The 12340-nt window shown below is 49.7% G+C and overlaps 1 protein-coding gene across 4 annotated transcripts in view; it reads left to right on the forward strand.

Moving 5' to 3' along the window:
- The window catches only part of LRCH3 (leucine rich repeats and calponin homology domain containing 3), a 123287-nt gene that overhangs the window by 93752 nt on the left and 17195 nt on the right, over positions 1-12340 (forward strand). For all 4 annotated transcript variants that reach the window (XM_081956043.1, XM_081956044.1, XM_081956041.1 and 1 more), the window contains 2 exons: positions 3879-3927; positions 5676-5789. In XM_081956043.1, the coding sequence (XP_081812169.1) occupies positions 3879-3927; positions 5676-5789 (163 nt within the window). The remainder of the gene's footprint in view (positions 1-3878; positions 3928-5675; positions 5790-12340) is intronic.

Genomic DNA, 12340 nt, shown 5'->3' on the forward strand with positions numbered 1-12340 from the left:
CACTGTTCATGTAACCCTATTTCCATGTTTTATGCTATTTCCTTCCTCCTCTAAAGATCCTTTGGGATCTTACCAATTAGCTGCTGAAACCCAGCTGCCTTCACATAGAAATCTGCTTGCTCCTGCATGTTTATGCCTTGCATGTGTTCTGGGTTGTGTTGTGTTGTGTTGTGTTTTTGTCTCCTTTTCACTGAATGCTTCACATCGTCAGACATCTCAGCCTGGTCCTGGAAAGGAAGAAACCGTCTAAATATCATTCCCTCCGGCCCAGTTGCTGCAACACAGCACCACATTTGTTTCCTTGCAGAAGTAGAAAGAGGTTGGAATCTGGTTTCAAATTTCAGTTGACAGAATGCCGGTTTAGTCTTAGCCCTGATTAAGCTGGATAGCATTTTAAATCTTAATCATAGTTAGGAAAAGTGGTCAGTTAACACCAGAAGACTCACGCAATCCACTCTAGACCACTGAATTAAGGAACGAGATATGCTACAGCTCATTGCCACCTTCCTTCCTTCCTTCCTTCCTTCCTTCCTCCTCTACCTACCATTATCCTTCAGTCCACCCTCCCTCCCTCTCCTTCCTTCGACTTTTCCTTCCTTCCTTCCCTTCTCCATGTCCTCCCTCCCTCCCTCTCATTCCTTCGTCTTTTCTATCCTTCCTTCCCTTCTCCATGTCCTTCCTACCGTCCTTCCTACCTTCCTCCTCTACCTACCATTATCCTTCAGTCCACCCTCCCTCCCTCTCCTTCCTTCGACTTTTCCTTCCTTCCTTCCCTTCTCCATGTCCTCCCTCCCTCCCTCTCATTCCTTCGTCTTTTCTATCCTTCCTTCCCTTCTCCATGTCCTTCCTACCGTCCTTCCTACCTTCCTCCTCTACCTACCATTATCCTTCAGTCCACCTTCCCTCCCTCTCCTTCCTTCGACTTTTCCTTCCTTCCTTCCCTTCTCCATGTCCTCCCTCCCTCTCCTTTCTTTGTCTTTTCCTTCCTTCCCTCCCCATGTCCTTCCTTCCTTCCTCTGCCTCTCCTGGGTCCTTTGTAAGGGCTCGACTGCCGCTCAAAAATGGCTGCTCGAAGCCGCGCTGAGCTCTGGGCTGGATGTACTTGCTGGATTGCTACGCCCTTTAGGTTCGCCTAGTTGCCTTCCGATCCCATCCTCGTCGCCAGTGTTAGATTGGGTCATGGAGAGGCACCCACAGGCTCAATGGTAACAACAGCTCTTTATTAAGTACAACAAGTGAGAACCATCCAGGGAAGGTTCAGTCTGACAGCAGCCCTTTTATAGGGAGCTGTCAGACCCTTCGGCCAATAGGGTTAAACCTCTGTTCCCGCCGAAACGGAGGACCTGGTGGAAACCACTGAAGTTAGAGCAAGTATCTAACAAAAACGCTCCCCCCTCCCAATGTGGTGTAGGAAGCCGACTAGGCCACGCCCACCCAGCACCTGGGCAGAGAACCGGTTGCTAAAGTTTTTCAATCCTACTTCCTAGGTCCCATAAGATGACAAGGCTTAAGAAGCCCAGAGCATTGCTTCCCTGTGCATGGAGCGCATGGGACAGGCAGATGTTTCGGGGGATGCTGCTTAAGTAACCTGATCTTGAGCCAGTTTAGTCTAGTGTTTAAATGCACCCGGCAAGAAACCACGATGAGGAACCCCCCCCCCCCCGTCAGGTGGGTTGGGTTAAGAGAGATTGATGGGCCTAAAGTCGCCTAGCCGGCTTTCATACTTAAAGCAGGACTACAACTCACCGTCTCCTGGTGATTGTCCCAAAGTCACCCAGCCAGCTTTCAAAAGCCTAAGTTGGGACTAGAACTCACCACCTCCTGGTGATTGACCTAATATTATCCAGTTGACTTTCCTGCCTAACGTGGAACTAGAACTCACCGTCTCCTGGCGATTGGCCCAAAAGTCGTCGTCCCCCCCCGACAGCTTTCATGCCTAAGGCAAGACTAGAATTCACCGTCTCCTAGTTGCTTAGCAAGCACTTTAATCACCCCACCACACTTTTGGTTTTCGTTGTGCAAACCCATTTTGCTACCGCTGGGACCTTGGCAATGCCAGCTCTCTCCAGCCCCAGTTTTTTCTTCCTTTGGGTTGCCAGCATAATGGGCCATTGTCTGGCCCTGCTTTGTTCTCCACTTCCCCTCTTACATCACAGGGCCTGGCCAGCCAAGACGTTTCCCCAGCCCTGAACAAAGGTTTTAGCTCTGGGCTAAGGAAATTGCCTGAAACCAGATCCCTCCAGCCAGCAACGCAAAACCATGCCGGTCCTCCTCGGAGCCAGCTCCACATTCTGCCCGTTGCATGCAGCGAAATGGAATTGTGGGTTTAGTCTCCTCCCTCCACACTTACGGTTCGCGGCAGGCTTTCTGGTTGCCTGTTGTCGTAGATTCACGGCGGTGGCTAAAATTATTGTTTTGGAATCACTGTGTGTTTTTTAGCTGCAATTAATGCAACTCTTAGTCCCCAGCAGATTTACAGCAATGCAGATTTGCCCAACTGGGGAAGGATAGAGTTAATAGAATAGAGCAGTGTTTTTCAACCTTGGCAACTTGAAGATGTCTGGACTTCAACTCCCAGAATTCCCAGCCAGCATTTGCTGGCTGGGAATTCTGGGAGTTGAAGTCCAGACATCTTCAAGTTGCCAAAGTTGAAAAACACTGGAATAGAGGATAGGATAGGATATTGGAATGAAGAATAGAATAGAATGGGAATGGGATGGAATTGGATAGAATAGAATAGAATAATAAGAGTTGGAAGGGACCTTGGAGGTCTTCTACTCCAACCCCCTGCTTAGGTAGGAAACCCTACACCACTTCAGACAAATGGTTGTCCAAACTCTTCTTAAAAACTGTGGGGTGTTGGAGCATTCACAACTTCTGGAGTAAGTTGTTACACTGATTAATTGTTCTAACTGTCAACTTAGAACTAAGCAGAAATTTCCAGAACAATTAATCAGTAGAACAGAAATTGCCTCCAGAAATTGTGAATGCTCCAACACTGGAAGTTTTTTAAGAAGATGTTGGATAGCCATTTGTAGTTGTGTAGGATTTCCTGCCTAAGCAGGAGGTTGGATTAGAAGACCTCCAAGGTCTTTTCCAATTCTGTTATTCTATCCTATCCTATCCGTCCTTCCCCAGTTGTGCAAAACTGCATTGCCATACATCTTCTGGGGACTAAGGTGTGTATGTGTGCGTGTGTGTGTATGTGTGTACACACGCACAAGAGGGGGAAGGAGTAAGGACCCCGGAGACATCTTTGGATTTGAAACGGAGTTGAGCACCGCCCCCTAGAGCCGGGAACGACTAACACATATGCACAAGGGGAACTTTTACCTTTAGTGGGAGCTGTAGTACTGCACATGAGGAGATGATCAAAGTTGAGGAAGGGTTGGTGTGGACATTTGCTATTTATTAACCCTGAATTATTTTTAAAATTGCATCCCTCTGTCCGTGGAGCGGGAGAGGGAGGCCAGCTGGCATCTAGTAATGGTTTTGTAAGCTTCCAGGAGAAATTGTGGAATTAATTTTGCAGCCTGGACGGTCCCAACGTGTTTGCTTTGTGTCTGGTGAAGGTTTGGTGTACTGTATATAATCAACATTGGCTACTCTCTTTTACTTTTTGTTTATTTATTTTCCTCGCAGTAATTACCACCCGCTTTTCTCTGGCTTGGCTTAGCAGAGGCTCTTTTCTGTGGTGGCCTTTTGTTCCTCAACATTATTAAAACTGCTGAAAGATTAGGCAGAGTGTCCTTAATTCTCTTCAGAGAATCTGCGGTCCCCAAAATGATATTCTGGGCATGCTCCGTCCTTCATTTGAACATTTGCTGAATGTCCAAAAGCTTCACCCCCTTCTCTCTTTCTCTCTCTTTGATCCACAGAACGACGACCGATCCACCATCTCACCGAATTCACCCACTTCTCAAACAGGTAAACAAGGAAGTGGCCCAAAAAGGGGAGGGCCCTGCTCAGGATTCGGGATCTTGTCGGGATGATCATACGGGCGGACCTCGACCTAACGACCGCCCTTGAGCCCCAACTTTCTGTCGCTAAGCGCAGACAGCTAAGTGAATTTTAAGCCCCGTTTTACGACCTTCCTTGCCGCAAGTCGGTGACTGAATCGCTTGCTGTTGTTAAACGAGTCATACGGTTGTTAAGCGAATCCGCCTTCCTCATCGGCTTTGCTTGTCGCAAAAGGGGATCGCACGATAAAGGCAACCGTCATAAATACGAGTCAGTCTGCCTTTGGATCATGTGACTGTAGAGATGCTACAACGGTCGTAAGTGTGAAGAAGGAGTCCCGTCCTGTTTTTCAGGGCCCTTGTAACTTCCAGACTGTCACAAAATGAACTGTTGTAAGTCGAGGACTGCCTTTAATGACATTGTCCATCACTAGGCTTGAGGGAGAGAGAGAGAGAGTACACTTTCACACCACTTTCCTTGTGAGTTAATATGAGACCACCTAATGTAGAAAGGGAGGGCTGGACCCTTCTTTCCTGGCTGGCCAAAAGAGCAGGCTCCCTCCTTCCCTCCCACGGGACCCTCCTCCCCCTCCCCTTGGAAAGAGCAACGGCTACGCACCTGTCACTGGCCCTCCCATGAGATGAAACCGGTCCCCAGCCCCCCCACCTCCTCCTCCCCATCTCTTACCACCACCAACCCAAATCCTCTCCTCTCCATATTTCTTTTTTTAAAATTTTATTTATACTTTTTTTATTTTCATTTTTTATTTATTTTCTTTATTTTATATTTTATATTTTATTTTGTTACTTTACTTTATACTTTACTCTTTATTTTATTTTGCTCTTTACCTTACTTTACTCTTTACTTTACTTTTTACTTTGCTTTACTTTATTTTACTCTTTACTTTATTTTATTTTACTCTTTACTTTGCTTTCCTTTACTCTTTAGCTTACTTTTTACTTTACTTTATTTTACTTTATTTTTTTTACTTTTCTTTTCTTTACACTTTAGTTTGCTTTAACTTTACTTTTTACTTTGCTTTTCTTTACTCTTTTTTACTTTACTTTATTTATTACTTTACTTTTACTTTACTCTTTACCTTATTTTTTTACTTTGCTTTACTTTACTCTTTACTTTATTTTACTTTACTTTTTACTTTGCTTTCCTTGCTTTACTTTACTTTAACCCACATTGACATCTTTATAAGTAACTCAAGGCAGCGAACATACCTACTACTCCTTCCTCCTTGTATTTTTCCCACAACCACCACCCTCTGGACTAGGCTGAGAGAGGGACTGACCCAAAGGCACCCAGCTGGCTTTTGTTCCTAAAGTGGGACTAGAACTCATTGTCTCCCAGTGAGCTCCTTTGCACCCATTGCTCCAAAGGCACCAAACGGCTTTCATGCGCCCTGGGAAGTTTGCAAATGGTGATCGCATCACCCGGGATACTGCAACCAGCATGCTGGCTGCCAAACAGCCAAATGTCCATCGTTTGACCATTGGAGGTGCTGCAGTGGTCATAAGTGTGAGGACCAGTTCTAAGTCAGCGCCATTATAGCTTCGAACAGTCTGTAAACAAATGGTTGTAACTGTAGGACTACCTATAGTTTGGTTTTTTTATTAAATTGATATAATAAGGATTTTGCTTTTCTCCTCCCCATCCTCCTCCTCTCCCCCCCCAACCCTGCCACATCCTTCCATGCCCCCCTTTAGTTCACCTCTCTGCCCCATATCCTGGCCCAGCCGCCACCCCTTCCTACAGAGCAACTCCCCAGCGCCCCGAAAGCTTCCTTTTCCGAAACGCCACCAGAGAAGAAGCAAACAAAGGTAAGTTTTATTTATTTATTCGTTTGTCAAATATGTTTCTTTGATAACAACAATGGTGGGTTGCAGGCAGTACACCCCAGTACAGGCGTACCAGAGCCTGCCCGGAGCACCGAATACCGTTCCGGTACGGTGCTCCAGAGGGCCCACCTGCCCGCCCGAGCTCCTTACCTGTCTTTCAAGGCTTCCACGCACATGCATGGCACATACAGCGCCTGTGCCATGCTCCGCTGAGCAGCTGAAACGTCGCAGAGGCTGTAAGACGCCTGCGTGCATGCTGCGCGCGTCCTTGTGGACGCCGCCGGGCCCGTTCCAACCATACCGGAATGGGATCCAGAACTCACCACTGGCTATCAAGTATAGGTATGGGCAGGAACAAAGGAACAAATGAGTACAAATAAATGGGGACAGTAAGATAGAGACGATAGGCACACTAGTGCACTTATGGGCACCCCTTTTACGGTCCTCTTAGGAAAGGGGTGAGGTCCACATTAGGCAGTTTAAGGTTGGAGCTGTGGAGGTTTGAGGATGTAACAACGGAGTCAGGTAGAGCATTCCAGGCGTTGACCACTCTGTGGCTGAAGTCACATTTTCTGCAATCGAGTTTGGAGCGGTTTACCTTGAGTTTGTATCTATTGTGTGCTCGTGTGTTGTCGCAGTTGAAGCTGAAGTAGTCATTGTCGGGCAAGTTGAACAGCCTCTCTTGGTTCAACGGATGGGGTCCAGGCTGGGTCCCAGCGTTTAATTCTAAAGCCAGGCACCTTCCAACTCCTGTCTGCATTCTGCATGAATTAAAAAGGATTTATAACAAATGGGTGTTGTGTAACACAACGACACAAGAACAATGATGTTCCCACATTGGAAAAATGGACCGTGAAAATGTCAGGATTTTCAGAAATGGCAAAACTGAACCGTTTGGTCAAACAATTCTCCCTAGTGGTGGAGGCAGCATCCAGACTGGGTTAACCTTCATCCAATCATATTGAGGACTGGGTCTTGTAACAAATTTCAAACTCCGCCCCTTGTTGCTAGGTAGACCCAGCTTTTGACTCAGTCTAATCAAGAGGACAGCTGCGTTATCGCTTTGATCCGTGTTAAAATCAACATCTACACCTGTCAGAATCTAAATTGGTGAAAATTGGTCTACTAGCACCTGCTTGGCTGAGCAGAACGACCGGGCTAAAGGTCCTTGCGACCGGGCTGTATGGTCAGAGCCTCTAAGCCCTGTCAGGGCGTGTAGGCTGACAGCTGTCAAAGGGGACTGAATTGCTGACAAGATCCTGGCTCCCCTGTAACACCGTGGAACCTGCAAGGTTTGTGGAAGCCCTTCCCTTTCACCTCAAAGGCTGCGCGTCAAACTGAGACTGTAACTTTAAAGCCAGCCCTTGTAAAAGCCGGGAAACGCTCCGCTGCTCCTTTAACAGTTGAGCGGTGAACTGCGGCTATTTTTAGCTTCCTAATTGACTTTGAAGCCTTTAAATCAACCGCGGAGCGACCCGGGGACTAAAGAGATTAAAGAACAGCTTAAACAGTGCTTAAAGAGCCAGAGAAAGCTGCTTGTAAGCCTGTTACCAGGCAGAAGACAAGGGGGATAGTGGCAGTTTAAAAAGAGCGCGAAGCGCCATTTTTGAACAGCTGTCAGTGACTTCAAAATGGCTACCGTCAGCTCGCAACCGCTCAATTTGACAGCAGAAGCTGCAGCTGAACCTCCGGCTTCCCTGACAGGAGAGACAGCTTCTAAGCCAAACTCTCCTCCTCAGCCAGTCACTGTTGGAGACAAGGGTTCCAGCACTGGCAACAAAAAGAAGTCTGTTAAGGCAGACAATGTTAAAAAATCAAAAAAGCCAGCCAGCAATGAGAAACAAAGAGAAAACAAAGCCCATAAAAAGAATTCTTCTCCCAAGGCTTTTGACAAGCCAAGCCAGAACCAGGGTCAATTATCTCTCCTGCTCTCCCCTGGGGACAGACTGTATAGGGACAACCCTGTTAACCCCATATTCCCCATAGACGTTTCTAACATTTGGGGATCAGCTCAAACACCACTAACTCCCATGGCTGGCAGTGGGGTTGAATTACCACCAATGGTACAGAGGATGGATTCTTTACCCTCCACCTCCAATCCTTTAAACCAGCCACAAGGGGGCTATGCTCCCATGCTCTTGCCAAACTTTCAAGAGATTATTGCCTCTGCTATTTCTCAAGGCATCTCGGCCAGCTTCCAGCAGCAACAGAACTTTGCGCTCAGGCAAATGCCTACCTCCTCCACTATTCCACCTGTTCCAGCCCAGGCTCCTCTCTCTACTGAGGCCGTGGCGTCTGATTTGGAGGACATGAACCAATCCTCAGAGTCTGAGGATGGTGAACTACGGGAGGCAGAGTTATCTGAAGATGAGGGCAGGGAATCTGATTAGAAATCCTTCTCTGGCCTTTTCCCTCCTGCCTTGTTCCCTTCTCTACTCTACAAGACCAAGGCGGCCTCCAAGATAGGTCCTCAACCCACAGTGACCGCGCCTCGACTTACGACCATGTCTGCAGAGTCCTTGTATGCAGAACAAGCGCCCCCGACTGACACCATTCCAATGCCTAAAGTTTTTGTGGACACAATCCAGAAACAGTGGGCTACCCCTACCTCAGGGCCTAACCCATCGGCCACTGATAGGAAATTCTTTAATGTTGCCAACGAGCTAGCCCAGTTCCTTGCGGTTCCTCCTATTGACGCTCCGGTGATCGCCCTATACACACCGGCACACATGCCAGGGGCTCCGGAAGACGTCCTCAAACCAGAGGAGAAGAAAGCAGACCTGACCCTACAAAGGGGTCATCAGGCGGCTGCCTGGGCGGTAAAAGCTGCCACTACAGCTTCCTTCTTTATCCGCCCTTGTCTACTGTGGCTCCAAGAATTGCAGCAGCACATCCCTGTCTCTGATGTCAGGGCCCACCAGGACGTTGCCAAGCTGGTGGCTGCAATTCAATTTGCGTCTGATGCTACCCTAACCTCCGCCAGGTTCGCGGCCAGGGCCATGGCCTCATCTGTGGCTTCCAGGAGATTGCTGTGGCTTCGTCAGTGGCAGGCCGATGCTCGCCACAAGTGGAAGCTGGCTCCTGCCCCCTTCAAGGGGGGGTCTCTTTTCGGGGACGCCTTGGAGCCCTTCCTGATCGAAAATAAAGAAAAAAGGAAGGTCCTTCCCTCTGCCCCAAAGAAGGGCTTCAACCGCCAGTCACCTTATTCCAGGCGCTCCTCCTTTCGGAGCCAGGAACCCGGTTCGTCATTTCGGAACCAGGAATAGGGTTCCTTCTTTCGGGGGGCGGACTATGGGACCCAAGGGTATAGGGGAGGCTATGCCCCCAGGCAGAGGTCTCAACCTGACCGTTTCCAACGGGGAAAATCTGCCAGGCGGCCCTTTCGAGGAGGGGGGGGTCGCTACTATCGTAGAACCTAGACCCCCCCGCATCCAGTTGCCCCATCGGAGGTAGGTTAGCCAGGTTTGCCCACGTTTGGGAGGCTACTACCTCTGACGAATGGGTCAGAACCACAGTTAGGCAAGGGCTTGCCCTTGAGTTTATCTCCAACCCCCCCAGTTCCTACAGGGCCTGCCCAGTTTCCTCCAACCCAGCTCGCAGGCGTCTCATGTTGGAGGCCATCCAACATCTACTTGACATTTCGGCCATACAACCGGTTCCAACCGATGAACGCGGGCTGGGGTTTTATTCCATCCTCTTTGTCATTCCAAAGGCCTCGGGGGGCTGGAGAGCTATTTTGGATCTTAAAAGATTAAACCGGTTTATTTGTTACAAGCGTTTTAAAATGCATTCCTTACATACTATTCTGAACTCCATCAGACAGGGAGACTGGTTGTGTTCCATTGACTTAACGGAGGCCTACCTCCATGTCCCTATTTTACCACAGCATAGGCAGTTCCTTCGTTTTGAGTATTCAGGTCATCATTTTCAATACACTGCCCTCCCCTTTGGTCTATCCTCAGCTCCTCGGGTCTTTACAAAGATCCTGGCTGCCTTGATTGCGGCTCTCAGGGAAGTTCCTATTCGCCTCCAGGCCTACCTGGATGATATACTTATCCAGTCTTCATCCCCACGTCAGGCACGAAGGGACCTTGCGTCCACTATGCAGGCACTTCAGGAACACGGTTTTTCCATCAATGTACCCAAGAGTAATCTACATCCGTCCACCAGGTTGGTGCACTTGGGAGCGTTGATTGATACAGAGGTATGCCAGGTGTACTTGTCTCGTGAGAGGCAGGACAATATTAGAGCCTTAGCAGGCCAGGCGGCCATAGCACACAGGTGCTCCTTGGCTTCTCTATCTAAATTGTTGGGTACCATGGTGTCAGCCATTGGAATTGTCCCGTGGGCTCGGTTACACTCACGACGCCTACAATGGTTCCTCTTGCCGTTTCAGAGGAAACTCGTGAGCTGCTCCCTGGCCAAGGTCCTGGTCCCGGCGGAGGTCAAGCGTTCGCTCGGTTGGTGGACGTCTCCAGCACTTTCAAAAGGTCTTCTTTTCAAGGATCAGGACTTCCTAACTGTTACCACGGATGCCAGCCTCTTCGGCTGGGGTGCGACCTTCCAAACGCAGGTAGCGCAGGGCCAGTGGGACCAGGAAGCCAGAACACACAATATCAACTGGCTAGAGTTGAGGGCGGTCCATCTGGCACTCCGTCAGTTCCTCCCAGGGGTGACGGGAAAACATGTGTTGGTGCTCACGGACAACGTATCAGCAAAGGCTCACATAAACCGTCAGGGGGGCACCAAATCTCGAGTCCTCATGGACGAAGCCATGAGACTGGGCCTTTGGGCGGAAGAACACTTGTTGTCCCTCACCGCGGAACACATCTCTGGGGTGGACAATGTACAGGCAGACTGGCTCAGTCGCGAGACTCTGGACAATGCCGAGTGGCAACTCCACCCCTCAATTTTCCAGGACATTGTGGACAGGTTTGGCGTGCCTGTGATAGACCTCTTTGCCACCCCACAGAACAGCCACCTTCCCAGGTTTTTCTCCCGGTACCCGGCGTATCGGTCAGAGGGGGTGGATGCCCTGAGGTGCTCATGGCCTACGGGCCTCCTATATGCCTTCCCGCCTCTACCCCTTTTGCCCAGGGTCATTCAGAAGGTCCTGAGGGAGAAGGCCGAGGTGGTGTTGGTAGCTCCATACTGGCCTCGCAGGACTTGGTTCGCCGATCTGCGAACTCTTTCAGTGGACAGGCCCTGGAGAATACCTCGGGACAGGATATCGCTCCGTCAGGGGTCACTGGAACATCCAGACCCGCAGTGGTTTCAGTTGACCGCCTGGCGTTTGAGCGGGGCATCCTGAGGGGTGACAGTTTCTCTCCCAAGGTTATTGCAACTATTCAGGCCGCCAGGCGCCCGTCCACAGATAGAATATACAATGCTACCTGGAGAATTTTCTGTTCTTGGTGTGCGGGTAAGGCCTTGGACCCAATCAAGGTCACGATACTACAGCTATTAGAGTTCCTACAGGAAGGGTTGGATAAGGGGCTGGCACCAAACACCATCCGAAGACAAGTGGCAGCCATTTCATCAGTTTTCGCTTGCAAGGGGTCCCCTTCCCTGGCTCAGCTGCCCATGGTACGTAGTTTCCTCAGGGGGGCATCCAATCTTAAGCCCCCTGCAGTCCATAGATACCCTTCCTGGGATTTGACCAAGGTCCTTGAAGCCTTGACCAAGGCTCCCTTTGAACCCCTGCAGGAGGTGTCACTCAGGTTTCTATCTCTAAAGGTATCCTTTCTGGTGGCCATAACTTCAGCTCGTCGCATTTCGGAGTTGCAGGCTCTTTCGTCCAGGAAAGAACTGGGCGTTTTCCATACAGACCGGGTGGTCTTGCGCCTGGACCCCTCCTTCGTCCCAAAGGTGTGCTCCTGCTTCCATAGGACTCAGGAGGTTGTTCTCCCCGACTTCTGTCCCCATCCGACCCACCCTCTGGAACACAAGTGGCACACTTTGGACGTCAGGAGGGCCCTCGAGATCTACTTACAACGTACAGCTGCAACTCGGAAATCCGATGCTCTGTTTGTCTCATTTCAGCCCACTTCGCTGGGCAACAAGGTCTCGGCCCCTACCATAGGCAGGTGGTTAAAGGCCTGCATCTCAACGGCCTACCAGTCTCAATCTCTTCCAGCGCCTGCCAGGGTCACAGCGCATTCTACCAGAAGCGCTTCAACATCAGCTGCATGGGCGGCTCAGGCGTCCCTGCAGGAAATCTGCAGAGCAGCCACTTGGGCTACACCCAATGCATTTATTAAACATTACAAAATGGATTCGTTTGCATCAGCGGAGGCGGCATTTGGTCGCAGGGTGCTGCAATGGGTGGTCGGGGCTGATGCTTCCTTATCACAGTCCTAGACCCACCCTGGGACACCTAGGCTTTGGTACGTCCCAGTCTGGATGCTGCCTCCACCACTAGGGAGAAAGGGCGTTGGTACTTACCTGAGGGTGGAGGCAGCATCCAGCCCCTCCCTGGTAGGAATGTGTGGTTCTTTACTTTTTAATACGTGTCATGGTTTCTTTCTGGTTAT

The sequence above is a fragment of the Natrix helvetica genome, assembly GCF_964273705.1.
Source record: "Natrix helvetica genome assembly, chromosome: 5".
NCBI lineage: Eukaryota > Metazoa > Chordata > Lepidosauria > Squamata > Natricidae > Natrix > Natrix helvetica.